The sequence below is a fragment of the Lucilia sericata genome, unplaced genomic scaffold (assembly GCF_015586225.1).
Source record: "Lucilia sericata isolate MDLA Ls3-8-SP2 unplaced genomic scaffold, ASM1558622v1 Contig002002F_arrow, whole genome shotgun sequence".
NCBI classification, from domain to species: domain Eukaryota; kingdom Metazoa; phylum Arthropoda; class Insecta; order Diptera; family Calliphoridae; genus Lucilia; species Lucilia sericata.
In genome coordinates this window covers 35,001-54,010 of record NW_023995869.1, presented here as the reverse complement: position 1 = coordinate 54,010, position 19,010 = coordinate 35,001, and the positions used below count along the sequence as shown (strand labels likewise).

The 19,010-nt window shown below is 30.9% G+C and overlaps 1 protein-coding gene across 3 annotated transcripts in view; it reads right to left on the bottom strand.

Moving 5' to 3' along the window:
* Positions 1-1,790: 1,790 nt before the first annotated feature.
* The window catches only part of LOC119613186 (V-type proton ATPase 116 kDa subunit a1-like), an 18,825-nt gene continuing 1,605 nt past the window's right edge, over positions 1,791-19,010 (bottom strand). For all 3 annotated transcript variants that reach the window (XM_037969132.1, XM_037969131.1, XM_037969133.1), the window contains exons 2-6: positions 5,000-5,141; positions 2,754-4,649; positions 2,466-2,691; positions 2,230-2,401; positions 1,791-2,158 (exon numbers count right to left, since the gene is read on the bottom strand). In XM_037969132.1, the coding sequence (XP_037825060.1) occupies positions 2,065-2,158; positions 2,230-2,401; positions 2,466-2,691; positions 2,754-4,649; positions 5,000-5,116 (2,505 nt within the window). In that variant the 5' untranslated portion in view covers positions 5,117-5,141 and the 3' untranslated portion in view covers positions 1,791-2,064. The remainder of the gene's footprint in view (positions 2,159-2,229; positions 2,402-2,465; positions 2,692-2,753; positions 4,650-4,999; positions 5,142-19,010) is intronic.

Below are 19,010 nucleotides of genomic sequence, written 5' to 3'. Positions count from 1 at the left end.
TCATATGTTTCTTCCCAAGAAATTCAAAAATTCGATATCAATTCTCCATTTTTTAAAGATTTTATCCACCGAATATCATAGATAGATTAGTTGTTAAAAATCTCCATGAAGTTTCAGTCGCCCATCTTCTCCAGGTCTCCTGAATTTCAGATTTTTCTTTTGAAGAAATTAAAATTTTCAAAAATTTAAACATTTGATATCAAATCTCCATCCTCGAAAGATTTTATCCACTGAATACCATAGATAGATTGGTTGTTAAAAATTTCCATGAAGTTCCAGCCGCCCATTTTCTCCCGGTCTCCTGGATTTCAGATTTTTCTTCCCAAGAAATTAAAATTTTCAAAAATTCAAAAATTTTATATCAAAACTCCATCCTGGAAAGATTTTATCCACCGAACATCATAGATAGATTAGTTGTTACAAATTTCCATGAAGTTCCGGCCGCTCATCTTTTCTAGGTCTTCTAGAGCAATTTTTCTTCCCAAGAAATTTATAATTTGCAAAAATTTTAAAATTCGATATTGAATCTCCATCCTCAAAGGTTTTTTTCCACCGAATATCATAAATAGATTAGTTGTTACAAATTTCCATGAAGTTCCAGACGCCCATTTTCTCCCGGTCTTCTGGATTTCAGATTTTTCTTCCCATGAAATTAAAATTTTCAGAAATTTGATATTAAATATCCATCCTCGAAAGATAGATTAGCTGTTAAAAATTTCCAGCCGTCCTTCTTTTCCAGATCTCCAGGATTTCAGATTTTTTTCCAAGAAATTAAAATTTTCAAAAATATAAAAATTTGGTATCAAAACTCTCCTGGAAAGGCTTTAACCACCAAATATCTTAGAAATATTGATTTTTAAAAATTTCCACACGCCCATCTTCTGCTAGAACTTGATTCATCCGTGAAAAATTTTAGATTTTTAATTGGATAATTTTCATGAAATTTAAGACCTGTCTTAAATTTTTGGATAGTGTGGGAGGTTGGCTACCGTTGTCGTCTCTAGTGGCACATTTGGTATTTGAATGCGTCCAAAATTCCATTTTGAATGCTTCCATTTTATCCTAAACACCCTAACAGTGCTCTGTTAGCATTTAAATATAATTCTGTTAATGTTGATGGTTTGTGTCTCGGATAATAAATTTCGAAATAAAGTCGACGTTGTAAATAAAAATAGAAGTCGAAAAGTCGGAAAAAGTTTTTGCAATATCTTTACGAAAATATTTTTCGATTATTCTGCTATCATTGTGATTTTTCAATAGAATGTTGAAGTTTAACTTAATGTGAAGTTTATATTTTTAATTGATTAGACAGTTTATAGTTCACTATATATTCTATGTCAAGCTTGCTAACCCACACTACTCCCCAACGGAGGAACAGGCAGTGTAAAGGCGACCGACAATCCATCGCTTCCCGAAATAAAACTATCAAAATCTACACAGATGGATCTAAGTCTGTAAAAGGACTTAAAAAAATACTGTAAAATTTCTCTCTGGTATCGGTTGTGTCTTGATTTTCATTTAAGAGCTGTAAGTTCCAAAACCGCGAAAGCTAATTCAATTGCCGCAAGCTGATGGTTCTCTTAGTGAAAGACTTATCGGCTGTGATATGACAGCTTTTTCAGATTTTGATAATTTTAGGGGTCCATTTTGTCCGCATCAGTCGCAATCGGATATTCATTTGAACTCTATACGTGTCTCCTAGTCAAGGTTAAGGCAAAATAATAACATTAGCTAATGGGTTCTAAAACTATTCTTAAACATAAAAGAAATAAAAAATTAAACAATTCAAATTTTTTGCTGCTTTCTCTTCTTTAAAATTGATTTTATTGAAATAAAATCTTTTAATTATATTATATATTGCTTTTTTCAAATATAACGATTATTAATATCAATAAACATTAACAATTATTTAACAAAGTGGACAGAAAAAGTTAAACAAACAAAAAAAATGTAATAAATTTTTAAATAACAAACAAAAGAAAACGATAAATTACATAGTGGGAAGAGTACCACCAATACTGGAATATGGGAAATAAGTTAAAAGTACAATAAACGAACTTGAACTTATTCCTCTTCTTCACCATCCAAAATGGCCTTGAAGCTGAAAGGTTGGAAGGCATAACCCAAACCTTCGTAGAATTTGCTCATAAATTCAACCCTATTAAGGAAAAGAAGGTAAAATAAAATAAATAGTTTTGAAAATATTAAAAATAAAATTCAATTAATTACCAGTGCAAACGTAAGGTGTGCAAGAAAGCAGATAAACCTTCCATCATAACCAAGATGGCCAATGTGAAGAGACACCAAGCACCGAAGATTAAGAACACAAAGATAACGCCACCATAGCCCTTTTGTTTAAGACCCAAAGACAACACCATGTTCCACAATACTTCAGACAATTCTGTAAAAGATAAACAATTTTAATAACATGCTTTAGCGTTTCATTGTGTGACCAAGACACTTACGAGCATGAGCCAAAGACAAGGCCCACAAACGCAAATATGAAGCAGTGTGAGAAATGGTACTGAGCACATATTCAATGGTGTGAATGGCTTGATGAATGTAAATTTCACTCATGGGCTCATCATCATGGCCGTGAGCACCACCTTCATGACCTTCGGAGGCAGTGGGCAATTGAGTTTCACCTTCGTTTAATTCCATGTTGCCAGTCAATTCTCCATTATGTTTAGCCTGAAAAAATTAAAAATTTAATTTCAAAATTGTCCTAAATGATTTGGCATATAGCAACTTACATGTTCCTTGTTTTTACGGGTGAATTTAATGTACAATGGTTTGCCCAACAACATCCAGGGGATGCAAATCAAGGCAATGAACACGAATACTCTCTCAATGCTGGGTTGGCTATCGAACATGTACTCATTGCAGCCATCCAATGGTGGTGTGTTCTTGAACAACATCATGTTGATGAACATGATCAAGACAGATGGAGCACAACCGGGGGTATTGGGTTGGAAGTCGGTCTTAGCATTATATTGGATCCACTTGAAGAACATCATGAAGACCATGTAGCCGAACAACAAAACCAAGAAAAGAATTTGTGGCAAAAATTCCAAGAAGATGCTGGACACACGTTTGAAGTGTACAAAGTTAACGACCGACATGCAGACACCAAAGATCATGTGAATGACACCGGTAATAATGGACAACTTCATTTTGTAGGTGTTGAGGAAAATAATCTTATTGTCAGCCATTTGCCAGATGGGATCCATACCAAGGGGATACACACCTTCGACATGATATTCTGGATTCAATTGTAGCGATGGATTTGTCAAAACAGTTGAGGTGTTGTAACGAATGGTCCATGTGGAACCAAAGATGTTCATAGATTTGGAGAAAACATCATTGTAAATGAAACCGGTGTAGCAAGAGAAGATACCCATAAGCAAGATGATGTAACGACCACCGAAGAAAATGTTCCAGATTTCACCGCCCTTGGTGCGGCTCAAAGATTTCTCGTACATGCACATCCAGGCACCGAATAGGGTCAGAATGAAACCGTGACCCAAATCGCCGAACATGACAGCGAACAAGAAGGGGAATGTAATGCAAGTGTACAAGGCAGGATTACACTCACGGTATGAGGCAATACCGTAGGCATCGATTAAGTTCTGGAAACCACGGGTAAATTTGTTGGTGCGATTGAAAGTTGGTGGCTGTTCATTGGTATCAATGACATTCAAGAAAGATGGAATGGTACTGCCTACAGCAGCCGAACCATCGGACAAGGCCTTCTGTACAACTGGCAAATCCTTGGTGGGTACCCAACATTCACCAATCAAACACTTCTTAGTCACATCCATGTTGAACAAGTTCAAAGTGTGATAGATGGCCTTCATTTTCTTGACCATGATGGACCAGGAAGGCAAATTTTTAGAGACGGTGGCCAAAACGCGGCTACGATGATCTTCAGTTTGGCTCAAAACCAATTTCAAATCTTCCAAACGTGTACGTACACCCTTGACCATCTCATCACGTTCGGTGTGAGAGCTGGGGCAAGGATACATGGAGGCATGGAAACCGGTACATACTTTCTTGATGCGATTCTTCAATTGTTCACCCTGGAAGAAGGCAACGAACACGGTCTTATAGATGGGATGACCAGTGCTGGGATCATTCAAGGGCTCATCCAAATCGGAACGTTTAAGGAAAACATTACCACGAGAAATACGCCACAACATACGTTCAAAGGCGAAGACACGTTCACGATTAATAACACCAGCAACGAAACCCAAACGGCCACGATTTTGAGCAGCAGCAGCATCATCTACGACAACACCACCAACACCGCGGTTGCTAGAGTCCAAATTGAGGACTTCCTGATCGGAAAAGAAACCCTGGGTATTTTCCAATACCTTGCGCAATTCGGTCAATTCCAAATAGTTGGATTTCAAATTGACTTCGTTCTGAGCCAATTCTAAGATTTCATTTTCGGTCTTTTCCAAATGAGCTTCCAAGTCGATGATTTCTCTTGGATTGGGTGCCTTGGGGATGTCGTCCAAAATGTCGGGCAAGTTAATGCCGTCCTTTTTGATTTCGGCCTCAATGTATCGAATTTTACGTTCCAATTCATCGCAACGACGTACTTCGGTGACGAATTTACGTTGGAATGCATTAACACCGCTGTTTAACTGTGAATAGAAAAGAAAATTAATTATTAGCTGGTATGTAAATTTGTTATCGCAACTAAAATTTATAATTAGATGAAGTTTTGGTATTGCGTCTTCACAAAATATTTGAAACATTTTGCGGAATTTTGTCTCAAGTCTTCTTTCTAGACTTCATATCTTCTAGTCGAGTCGAAAAGCATTTCCTTATTCATATGTTAATATAAATTCGAGTTATTAACAAAATTAGGTCTTTCAATTATTTCTAAAACGTTTCAATTTGTTTCGGATTATGCCGATTATTTAATAGGATTCTATTCGGTTTTGGCTGCAAGTTGCAATTTGACAATTTTTTTTATTATTATTTCACTTACATCACGGAATTGTACACAACCAGTTTCACCCAATTCAGAAACTGAGGTATAGGCAGCTTCTGGCTGTATAAACATTTGGCATAAAGCCATTTCCTCACTCCGGAACATGTCCCCCATGATGAAGACTTGTTAAACAAAAACCCTGTAAATAAGAAGAAAAAAATAAGAAATTAATTAAAATGTTTAAATTAAATTTATAATAATTAAAACTGTAATTAATAATTAAAGAAACATGTTTATGCATGCTTGAATTTTGAAAATTTGGCAACACTAATATAAATGTAAATAAAGAGCTTAGCAGTGAAGAGTAAATAATAATTAAAGAGAGCGTAACTATTATTCATTGTTTCAATTTTGGAACCAAAAAATTCTACAGAAAATAGTCGTTATAGATATTCTATGTCTAAAGAATTTTCGATAAAATTCTCACAAAATCTCGGACAAAATTCACGATATATAGAGAATTTTTGACAAAATCACTAGTCTAGTCTGTAGTCTAGTATAGAATAGTCTATAGTCTAGTCTATAGTTTAGTCTATAGTCTAGTCAATAGTTTAGTCTATAGTCTAGTCTATAGTTTAGTCTATAGTCTAGTCAATAGTTTAGTCTATAGTCTAGTCTATAGTTTAGTCTATAGTCTAGTCTATAGTCTAGTCTATAGTCTAGTCTATAGTCTAGTCTATAGTCTAGTCTATAGTCTAGTCTATAGTCTAGTCTATAGTCTAGTCTATAGTCTAGTCTATAGTCTAGTCTATAGTCTAGTCTATAGTCTATTCTATAGTCTAGTCTATAGTCTAGTCTATAGTCTAGTCTATAGTCTATTCTATAGTCTAGTCTATAGTCTAGTCTATAGTATAGTCTATAGTCTAGTCTATAGACTAGTCTATAGTCTAGTCTATAGTCTAGTCTATAGTCTAGTCTATAGTCTAGTCTATAGCCTAGTCTATAGTCTAGTCTATAGTCTAGTCTATAGTCTAGTCTATAGTCTAGTCTATAGTCTAGTCTATAGTCTAGTCTATAGTCTAGTCTATAGTCTAGTCTAGTAAGTCTATAGTCTAGTCAATAGTCTAGTCTATAGTCTAGTCTATAGTCTAGTCTATAGTCTAGTCTATAGTCTAGTCTATAGTCTAGTCTATAGTCTAGTCTAGTCTATAGTCTAGTCTATAGTCTAGTCTATAGTCTAGTCTATAGTCTAGTCTAGTCTATAGTCTAGTCTATAGTCTAGTCTATAGTCTAGTCTATAGTCTAGTCTATAGTCTAGTCTATAGTCTAGTCTATAGTCTAGTCTATAGTCTAGTCTATAGTCTAGTCTATAGTCTAGTCTATAGTCTAGTCTATAGTCTAGTCTATAGTCTGTTCTCTAAGGAATCGTGTGACCATTAGGGTATCAGAATGTGATGAACAATTGGTGATTTTAAGTAAGTGAGCAATGATCATTCTTAAACATACCTAAACTTCCATCCATCACTGTAATAGCTTATCATATACCTCAGTCATCTGCTAGTTTAATGTACTATGGGTCTGTGTCTTTTAATTTATTTTTTTTTTTCTAATATTTGTTGGCCATTCGACCGTACATTTTAGCCAAAATAAAAAAATAACAAAAACAACAAACAGAAACAAATTCTTCATGTTTTTATGGCTATTTTTGTGATTTTAATGTTTTTTTTTTAATTTTTGTTTGTATTTGAACCTGTCTGTCTGTCAGTCTAGCATTCGAATATATACAACAAATTGTCGTCTATTTTAGTTTTTTTTTATTATCATGAGAGCGAGATGTTTATGACCGACCTTTCTTTCTTTGTTGTTTTACCAAAAATAAAAAACAAATAATATTTGTACGTTTTCAACTTGTAACAGTCTGTTTATGAGTTTATTAATTTTTACACTGAATTAAAATCAATATAAATTATATTTTTAATTGTATCATGATAATTTTTAATTTTAGGTCATAAAAATTTAAAAAAATAAAACATTGTAGGTTTATTAGGTTAGGAATCAGTAATGTTAATTTATTAAATTGTATTATTTGTAAATTCTAAAAATTTTTCAATTTAACGTTTTGATCATATTAAACATTTTTAATTAATGGTTTTATTGAAAAATTTTCAAAATTATTTTTATTTAATGTTTAATAAAAATTTCTTAATTTTTAAAAATTTATTAAGTTCCTTCGTTATAAAATTTGTTCGTTAATTAATCTTGTTTTTTATCTATCTTAACTCTTTACTAGCTTTATCTGAAAATTTCTTTATATAAAAAACAAATATTTAATATCTATAATCAAATGGATTTAATATTTGTATAAGAGGTTTTATTAAATGGCATGTGACTCCAAATAAACAAAAATATTTAATACTAGTTTTTTTTTTGTCGTTTTTATCTAAATACATAAATTATGACGTCAAGTTTCATAAGAACTCAAACCTTATCATAATTAGTTAAAATGGCATTAATTTATCAAATAAAATATTAATATAATTTTGTGGGTTTAATTTCAAACATATGATGTTTGTTTTGATCGGAAATTTTGGTTAAAATTGAGGAAAGTATTATGATTAATTTAAAATCTTCTAATGGAAACCGGTGGACAGTTTCTTGATAAATTTTTCCAATTATCTATCATTAAGAAAAGCCACGAACCTTGTCTTGTTTCAGGGATAAACAGGGCTGATTTCAAAGAAGAAGGTTAAGAAAACTTCAATACTTTATTAAGCAACCGGTTCCATTTTAATAAGACTTTCAAAACCGAAGCGACGCGTCGCAATAGATCTTTAACTGACACAGGCAAATAAATTGTATGTATCTACATATGGCCTTTTCATGGAATGATTTGACTTGTTTTAAAAGCAGAAAATCTATCTTGTCTGGTACCATGAGATCCGATAGCCCGCAGAGCAGAGTTTCAGACTTTGTCGTCTCACGGTTATCGGGGGAAGAGAATGTTGGTGCCTAGTCCACTCATATATCTTATCTGATGGATTCGTATTTCGATCTAACGTTTACTTTTCTAGGTGCTGTTGCCGAATAAACAGATATCATCCTATCTTCGTCTGCGAAGTGATGTTTTTGAATCTCGGAAGCTGCGCAACAGGTCAGAGATCAGAAGATAATTTAAGTATTGAACCAATGTGCTTGTACATGGACCAGCGGAACAAAGTCATTCTTTAAAAGCTCACCCTATGATTGAAAAACTACCACCGTTACCGATCGTAATACCGATTATGCCTCTTAGTACGGGATCCGGTAAAGACCCTTCGGTGGAAGAGAATATTTTCGGAATAAGTTCATTGCTGTTGCCGAAAAAGACAACAGATACTCCTCAAAGCTATAACTGTTAGGCTAAGCGTTGGGATGGGTTCGTGTCAACGGGCTTAGTCCAATACGAATCTGATGGATTCGTATTTGGGTATACCGATTACGCGTCTAGGTGCTGTTACCGAATCAACAGATAACATCTTCCTCTTCGAAGTTGATGTTTTTGAAACTCGGAAGCTAGACAATGGGTCACCAATTGCCAGAGATTAGATACCAGAGATGTTGCGAATGTCATTCTCTTCTAGATACTTAGCTCAGACATTTGAGCGCAGTACTTGAACATGTACCAACGGAACTATTCTTTGAAAGGCACAAAGGCACTAACTCAACCTGTGACTAAAAAGGTACCACCGTCACCGATCGGTATACCGATTACGTCTCTAGGTTACCTAAAGATTGTATCTGTTATCCCATCTTCGTCTGCGAAAGTAATGTTTTTGAATCGCGGAAGCTAAGCAAAGTGCTTGTCTCTAGATCACCCTATGATTGAAATGGTGCCACCGTTAAATAGGCTGTTTAGTAGTTTTCAACTAAAGAACTCGACTGCTGTCCGAATAATACGAAAGTTTTGCCCTATCTTGGCATACTTAATTCAGTGGAAGTCATGGGAGTTTGCGTGCGTTTACACACAACAACTTTTCTTCTCAAATTGCCTCATTTTGTTGAATTGCAATTTGTCAAAAATATGTATTTAAACTATAATTAGTTAATAATTCTTAAAAATTAAAAGAATTTCTTAACATTTACACAATTTATGCAATTTCCTTAACTTGTTATCTTCGAAACCAGACCTAAAACATTGCCTTAAATTTCCACTATTATTTTCTTGACTGCTCATATCATTGTTTAATTAACTTATCATTTGTATTGTTGATTTAAGAAAAATAATAAAAAAAAAAACAACGAAGAAACAACAAGAAAATAAAATACAATCAACTGAAATTGCGTAAATTCAATGTGTATTTAAGCAAAAATAAAACTGAAGGAAAAAATTCGTAAAAGAGATCAAATAAATTATTTTTAAAGTCAGCTGATGTGGGACTAGAAAAATGATCATGTGTCTGTCTGTCAGTCTGTTATGCCAAGTACATTTGAATGCTTAAACTTTTGCCACAAAACCAGACAGACATAGAGACAAACATTTATTTAATAAATATTGCTATAGAAATTCATAGATATTTTTGTTGCTAATTAGAGCTTAAGTGTCAAAAATTGAAAAAAAAAAAAAGAATATGATATGATATACTAATATAGTTGCCACATGATTTTCATGAATTCTGTATACAAATTCACACCTAAATTTAAGCATGAAATTAATGCGTGTTTTTTTCTATGATTTTTAGATATAAAAATTATATTTGAAAAGCTAAAAAAATATTAAATTGTTACCAACCTTCAAATGTATTAATTTGTTTTCATTTGTTTGCTGGTTAGTAATTCTCAATATAAATAACTTTTATTAGAATCACATGTAAACGTGAGAATATTTAATATGAAAATTAAATAAATTAAAGTTTTATTGGAAGCGCACCAATAAACAAATATGTACGTAAATATATTTAGTTATTTATTTATTTGATTGACCTTCAGATCTATTATACTCCAACAATTTACACTTACAGGGAAAACTGTTGTTGGATTGTGTAGTTACTTTTTTTTGATGACTTGTTGAAAGTTTATTTAACACCAAACAAATTATGGGAATAAATTGCGTGTCTCTTTCTCTCTCCCTCTCAATAACATAACACAAGTTATTGTGTAATTAAATACAAAATTTGTATGTTTTTATTAAAATGTCCCCAATTTTTACGCTTTACGCCCAATGGAGGCTAATGTTGTTAACTTAAATGTACATACTTATAACAAAAAAAAAAACTATTTAGTTGGGAGTTTTTAGAAAATTATATAAAAATACGAAAAGATATGCAATTTTTTATTTTTAAAACTAAACTTAAAAACCATGAAAACTACTAAAAGTAAGCAGAATTGACATTGTCAGAACAAACAACATTTTTAATTGAATGAATCTAATGTTAAAATAATTAAACGCAAGTTATTAAATTAAATTTTTTCAAAAGGGAGCGAAAAAGCATTGCCTCGCAACATAGAATAAGTTGGCATCAGTGTTGCCAACTTAGTGCTTTTAGCACTATTTGCGGTGCTTTTTGATGTACCTAACGCGGACAATTTTTCTCATGGTGCCTTTTTTTAAAAAGGCACTATAGTGGTGCTTTTCTAATTTTATGACAGTGCATTTAGTGCTTTTTGTAATATTTTAAATCTTATTTTGTGATTTTCAGGAATTAATTAAGTAAATTAATCTTTAACATTTTCTCTATAATGTTAAGAAAACTGATAATTTTTGATCACTTTATGTGTACAACTTTTTGTTGGAACCATTTAATAGTCCATACTCAGGGTCTAAATTTTACTTAAAAAACTGTTTTAAATTTTAGAAACCTAACATAACTCTTTGACGTAAATGGGGCACTGTTATTCCAAAGTTTGTTTTTGCATTTATTTAAATTAACTCGTTATTTTTTAAAACCTTTTTGGTGTTCTGCAAATCGAATTTTTATTTGAACGCAAAATTCAGAAAAATAAACATATTTAAATGAAAAAGAGTTTAAAATTCCCATAGCATTTATATTTAGTTACAATTGTATTAAAAAAAACGCAAAAAATAATTATTTAATTTATTAGAATAAAATTAAATTCGATTTACTTTCGACTAGATTTGTGTACTCGGTTTTAAAACGAGAAAAATTATGAGAACTCGTTTTTAAACGAGAAATTTGCTCGGATTCGGTTTACAGAACAGACAGGAATATGTATTTCTTTGTATTTTTAAACATCAGGGCAGATGACTGGTTTGAAGTGGTTTTGTTTAGAGAAATATAGATTTTGAAAAAAAATATTTCATAAGTTTTGTACAATTTTACAATTTGGGTGTGGATGCATCGGTAGGCGGAAAATCGGTTATCGGAATATTTTTTTGAAAAAAAATTTAATAATTTGAATAACATAGAACGCAAAACCATTGGAAATCAAAGGAAGCACATAAAAGTGTGTGCCGTTCATTTGGATATTTTGAAGTTTTTTTCTTTTCAGTTCTTTTATATTTAACATAATAAGGAAGAAAATTAACAGCTCTCCATACTATTCTACCTGTTAACGGTTGTATCATGAGGGATTTGAAAACTTAAACTTTAGTATGAAGCATGTTTTGTAGCTCTCAGTTCAAAAAAAAATTTTGGAGTATGCCAGTCTTGTAGTAAATGAGCAATATGATGTGCAATTTTTATTAAAATTTATTTTATTTTACTAAAAAAAACGTTAGTGCTTTTTTACCCCTTTTTAATTTTTTCGCGCGCGTTTTGCTTGACCAATGTTGGCAACACTGGTTGGCATCACTAATAGTTATAACAAAGCTTTGAGAAAAGAGAGCGTGAGAGTTATTGAAAATATTGAAGAATGTTTTTTTAATTCTATAACAAAAAAAAAATTTAATTAATTGAAATAAAAAACAAACATTTTATTGTGGTTAGTTTATGGCATGGCCAAATAAATGACCGTTAAAAATGAAGACAGTGGCGTTTATAGAATTAAAAAAAATTAAAAATTTTTTAAATTATGTATATTTAAATCATTATCTTATAATTTTTTTCAGAAATAATCTTTTTATAAGTTTTTGCAAAAGAAATTTTTTAGAAAAATTATATAGACTAGACTATAGACTAGACTATAGACTAGACTATAGAATAGACTATTGACTAGACTATAGACTAGACTATAGACTAGACTATAGACTAGACTATAGACTAGACTATAGACTAGACTATAGACTAGACTATAGACTAGACTATAGACTAGACTATAGACTAGACTATAGACTAGACTATAGACTAGACTATAGACTAGACTATAGACTAGACTATAGACTAGACTATAGACTAGACTATAGACTAGACTATAGACTAGACTATAGACTAGACTATAGACTAGACTATAGACTAGACTATAGACTAGACTATAGACTAGACTATAGACTAGACTATAGACCAGACTATAGACTAGACTATAGACTAGACTATAGACTAGACTATAGACTAGACTATAGACTAGACTATAGACTAGAATATAGACTAGACTATAGACTAGACTATTGACTAGACTAGAGATTATACTATATATTAGACTATAGACTAGACTATAGACTAGACTATAGACTAGAATATAGACTATATTATAGATAAGACTATAGACAAGACTAAAGGTAAAACTATAGACTAGACTAAAGACTAGACTACAGATCAGATTATAGAATGGACTCTTTTAAGAAAAGTTACGAAAGTTTCTTGTAGCAAAATTAAAAATTAAAGTTCTGTTTTTAGTAACGATTTTAAGAAAGTTATATTTATAGAAAATTTTCGATAAAATTTATGTTTATAGAAAAATTTCTACACACAATAAAGTTTCAATGGAATTTTATCGAAATTTTTCCATGCAATTAAAAAAATTCTGAGAAAAAAATTTAAATAATCAACAATTTTCAGTGAATAATTTCTTAATGTCTTTTACCGAAATTTTTTTCTTAAACATTTGTTTTCATTTTGAAATGAAAACAAACAACAATTTATCAGCCAACATAGAAAAAATTAATTAAAAAACAAATTGTTATCAATTGTATTGCTATTTGTACATTACTTTTGTCCCCTTAAAGTGTGCCATTGTATTAGAAAAGACAAGATTTTTTTAAATAAATACTTTTGTCCAATCAAATTTGCTATTATGTCCAGCAAAAAACATGTTAATGACTTGTATTTAATGAATAACTTACTTTTCAATAAGTACTATATACCGTCTGCATTACTTAGAAAGGAGTATAGTAAGGACTTACAAAGAACTATATGTGTAAGTATGTACTTACAATTTATTTTTGACATTTTGTTTTTCACAAAAACTAAAAAACTAATGTTTTGTCAAAATTAATAGTGGATGTATCCTCGTAGGCTATTTTTTTTTTTGTTAATAAAACTACTAAGTACTTATTTAACTGCCTACTTGTAAGTGAGCTCAGTAAGTACTTGCCGTCAATGTCATCACCGTATTTAATAATGACTTAAAATGCTACTTTTCAATGTAAGTTTTAGCTGGGATTATCATTAGCCTGTTTAACATTAGAATTTCTCCAAAATTTAACAGGAGGGGACTGTGAGGGGTTTTGTGTAAGCTGTTCAGAAGGTAATTGACACGGTATTAGTGCGGGGACTTGTATCACACTTAATTAAAATGTACATCAAATATTTATCAGTAATTGTAAAACCATCAAGATACAGATTTTAATTTACTCCATTTTTTATTAAATTTTAATTAATAACCCTAATAAATGTCATAATAAATCACTTTAAAATCTTTTCAACTATATACATATACATAGGAATATACTTACAATCTGATTAAACACAAACTAAAGAAAATTTTAAATAGTCATTGCGGAAAGTCCGCACTTTTCAAATTCCTATCTGAACAAATATTATACGCAAATACCTACTTATGTATGTATATATATTTTTTTTTTTTTAATTTTACTCTATCAAAATTATTAAAATCTTTAGAAATAAATTTCAAGATAAGAATTAAATTTTGTTCTATAGTAATCAGTCACTTGTGAGTGTGTAGAGTATTTTTTTTTATCACCGGGGAAGCCACAAACGTTTTTCATGTTTTTATGCATAAAATACATTAATAATACAAAATTATTTATTTCCTTTGATATATGTTTTGAACAAATATATATGATTTTATTAAGAAATTTTGAAGTTTGTTTTATAAATCACTACAAGAAATAGAAATTAAAAGTGTTGTATAAGTTTAAAAAAAGTGATAACACTATGTTTAAAAATAATCTATATATATATAAAATTCTAACGTTACTGACTGACTGACTGACTGATTCATCATCGAACAGCCTAAACGGTTAAAGCTAAAGAGCTGAAATTTGGACAGGAGGTTGGTCTCCCACCAAACAGATCCACTAAGACGGGATTTTTGGAAATTCGAATGTTTAGGGGGTAAAAACGGGTAAATTTGGTAACCTCATATCTCCTAAACTAGACAAGATACAAAAACAGTTTAAAGCTTATCGTCGTTCATTTAAAAAATTATTGGACAGGTGTCTGGTACTTTTTTCAAATTCGGCCCTTTAGGGAATAAACGGGAAAAAACTGTATTTTGGTACTTTCTTCGCACCCCATGTATCTTTTAAACCAGTGAACGTTCAAAAAATATTTTTGACTCCTTCATAACTTAACGAAAAAATAAAAATATAAATTTAGTACTTTTTGGATATTCGTTCGTTTAAGGGGTTAAAAATGTACCTATTTTTGGCACTTTTTTCATAAAACATTGTTTTTGGTTTATTAACTTATACATATGAATACATAATAACGGGCTCCCACTACGATGTTGCAACTTTTTGGAATATAATTTTTATTTCGTTAATGGGGAGGAAAAAAGTACCAAAAGGGGTAAAAACGGGAAATTTGATTTTATTCAAACACAATGATCCAATTTAGATAAAATTTTTAAACTTAGAAACACTAAATACCTGATGGGATGTTATTTGGAACCCCGGTACCAAGTGATATTATTTGGTACTTTTTCATTCTCCAACTGGCACTTTTTGAGTTTTCTATGATATTGAAATATAAACATGAAATTAATAATAAAGGGACTTTTCGCTACTTTTTCGTTCTACACAGGTACTTTTTTGAGTTTTCTTTAAAATTAACCCTAGAAACTTCAAATTAAGCATGTAGAGCCCGGAGTAAATGAGAATCTATAAAAGGGGACTTTTTGGTACTTTTTCGTACTTCGACTGGTACTTTTTGAATTTTCTATAATATTGAACCTAGAAACATGAAATTAAGTATGTAGAGCCCGGAGTAAATGAGAATCTATAAATCTGGTTGAAAATTAAACATGCGTCATCCTGATTTAATGAAAATATATAAAAAGGCACTGTCTGGTACTTTTTCGTTCTTCAACTGTTTTTTTAATTTTCTGTAATATTGAGACTAGAATCATAAAATCAAACTTAAAGAGTTCTCTAAAAGGGGAATTTTTTATATTGCAGATATATATACATTTACAATAATGATATTTATTTTATTCCATTACGATGAGGGTAGCGGAGCACACTGGGTATAGCTAGTATGTATATATAATGTTTTAAAAACACTTTTTATCTGTAAGAGTTTCTTAGGAAAAAAGTAAAACAAAACTTTTCTTGATAATATGTATAAAATGTATATTTTTAATGTATTTAATTTAAGTTATTAGCAACAATTCTTGTGAGTTTAAATTTATAAGTTAATTTTTTTATAAATTTCTTTGTTTATTTCTGAAGGAAAAAAACCCTTTTATAAATCTTTAACCGCAATTTATTTATTATAAAATATTAGATGATTTAATAGAATTTCTAAGCTAAATATAATATATTAATAAAAAATATATATAAATTGTTTACAAAATAAAAATAAAACCTGTTTTAATAAAATTTCAAATTGTTATTAACATTTTAAATTGTTGTTAAGTGATCACATGATAATTTGTTTGTTAAAGTTTGCAAAATTTATAATTAAAAAAAAGTATTAACTGAACGTGCTTTTATAAAAAAAATGAGTAAACTTCTTGCTTCAAGTTCATCAGCAATTCGTAAGCAGACCAGTGTTTCCATATTTTGGCGGTTTTTTTTTTACTTTAAAAAAGCATTAAAATCCGAAAAATCTCTGAAGAAAAGGTATTTTACACAATAAGTTCTAGTACGACGAAGAGAGACCTGTCACTTTGCTAGGATAGCTTGATCGCTAAAGTGACAGGTCAATTGATCATTGACCAATAGGCATATTTTAGTCTTTTAATGAATGATTTCGGAATTATCTAAAACCAATTAGTATAAAATAATTTTTAAGTTTTGTTTTCAGTAATTTAGTATCCAAAGAGAGAAGATTTTCGTTTAGATCAGTTCAATGATCTGTCTCAGATTGTTTTATTTCCACTTATTAGTCATACAAGTCATATTCATATAAAGTAAAGGTATTAGAAGCTATCCCTACCCTTAAAGAACTATTCACGGAAATATTTCAATGGCAGTTCAACTCCTGCTAAATTTAGCCTGGGAATTTTTTAAGGTCTATAGCCTTTTAAGAAAATTAAGTCTTCTGATCTGTATTTTAGATATTCCAAATACGAAACTTTTTTTCTGTTAGGACCAGCACTCAGGGGATGACCCCTACTCATGCAGTACATGGTGTTGGAACTAGGAAAATAGGTTATGGGAGGGAGAATAGAGGGAGTAGTGTTTGTGGACATTCGATTTACACCTACCCACATTGCAATTGACAGGAAAGACTTCTGGGGGAAGTTTGTTCCACATACGGACAGTACTAAAGACTAAAGAACAAATTCTCTCTGTACTGGCCAATCGAACACAAATGGATGTGCTCTTGCTGAATGTCGTGTGTTACGTGTGAATATGCGGGTTTCGGGAATAAGTCCCCCCATTTCATAAGAACACATTCCATTGTAGTATCGATAGAACAGTGTAACGCACCCCACATTGCGACGATGCTCCAGTGAATCAATAGAGTTGGATACCCTATTGTCACCGAAAAGTACCTTCGACCTCTCCTGTACGCGGTCGAGTAGCCCCAAAATAGACTTTAAAGCGCCGGCCATACATGAGAGTTTTATACCATTTTAGGTCGGATGTAGGTGGTATAGTTAGTAAGGATGTCAGAGGGAATGCTTTTTTCGACACTTTAAATATGTCCCTATCTCCAAAGGACTTGGCCTATAGTTGAATGAATAAGAATGGCAAATATTGCTATCATCTGCAAAAGAGTAGATAGGGTTGGAAGTTTGAAATAGAGTAGGAGAAAGAACGGAGCCTTACGGTACCCCTGAATTTATCTTGAACTCGTTTGATGAGATCCCATCTATAACAACTCGTATAGAAGAGGCCAAAATCCCCAAAAAAGTGTAGCACGATGAAACTGAACTTCATAATCTTCCAAATATATTTTATACAATCATTTGCAATATTAAAACATAATTATGTGAATAAAATTACTAAATCAAATTTATATTGCCGCCATTTCAGTGTAAAAGTGTTGCTAATCTAAAATAATTTAGACAGCTGACATTTTAGGAGTTGAGAAGCCTTAAATGAGAGAATCTGTTGAGAGAGAAGACTCTCTCATTTAAGGTAATTTTATTCACATAATTATGTTTTAATATTGCAAATTATTTGTTCAAAATTTTCAGAACTTTAAACGAGTTTTTATTAATAAACTCTGGTAGCTTTGTTTTTCACTTATTAATTTTAATTATTTAATACCTATTTAAAAAACTTATACAAGTTTATTCATGGTTTTTTTGAAACTGTTTGCAAAAACCAATCACGTGATTAGAGTTAAAGATATAATAATAAATTCTAACATTGAAAATGTTGAAATTTTCTCAACCCTTTTCCCCACCATTTAAAGGGTTGAACTTTGTATAATATGATTGTATTTTTTCCTTAAACTTGTTTTTTAACATGTTTGTAAATTCTCTTAATTTGAAACAAAATTTATAATTGAATTTAATTTTTTTTCACAAATCACATGATCACTTCACATAAAGCTGGCAAAAAAAAAAACGTTTTTTGCTATTGAAAACCCGCTCACTTATACATTTGTAATAAAGTTTTGTGTGCGTGTTAAGAAGAGCCTAAATTGACAAGACAATATTAAATGGAATCGAAACCCAAAATAAAACAAAATTATATAAAAAATCACTAACATATACCTGAACCTCACACCCAAAATGCCATAAAATAACAACAAATATGAGAGTTTTTATCGGCAGTGCCGAATCCTTTAATACCCATCATCAAATCAATGATTTCAATATACATATTTTAGTTCAAAACTTTTTATCTTATTGAGTTTATTCTCATTCTAAATGTTTGGCCTTTGCAACCTATTTTGTTTTTAGCCCCTTTCAGGTCTTCTGCTTAGCCGATTTGTCTCGGTTAAACAGAAAACCCTACCGAGCTTTCATAAGAAAGACGGACATAAATATATAGTTTTAGAATTTTATAAGGACCCTGAGTATACATACAAATACATATTTAATATATAAGTTTGTCATTCCTTTTGTAATATTTACAATTCAATTTTGCGTTTCTATAAAGATTCCTTAGATTCCAATTTGAATCTGAAGTCCCCAAATCTCTAATAATATTATACGACATGTTTTTAGGAAATCCCCAAAATCGGTTCACAAATTTCAATAAAAACCCAAGATTTATTAACTTTATTTTTTATAGTTTTATGGATATATCTTGGTCACTATGTAAGGCAATATGTATATCAAGAGAAAGTTAATTCGGATATATTTTATTTGGTGTTCGAGAGATATTCCCAAATAGAATTTGGAATTTGTTTGTAAAACATTAAGTTAAGAAATTGAAATTTTAAAATTGAAAGAAAAATTATAGAAAATATATTATAAGGCAGGGTAAATAAGATTCGTCTAAACCGAATTTAACACTGTTACTTATTATTATCGTAAAACAACTGGAAATAGCCAGAAGAGTAGAGTAAAAGGTAGAGTTAACTGAACAGATTCTGGGTGTGGAACT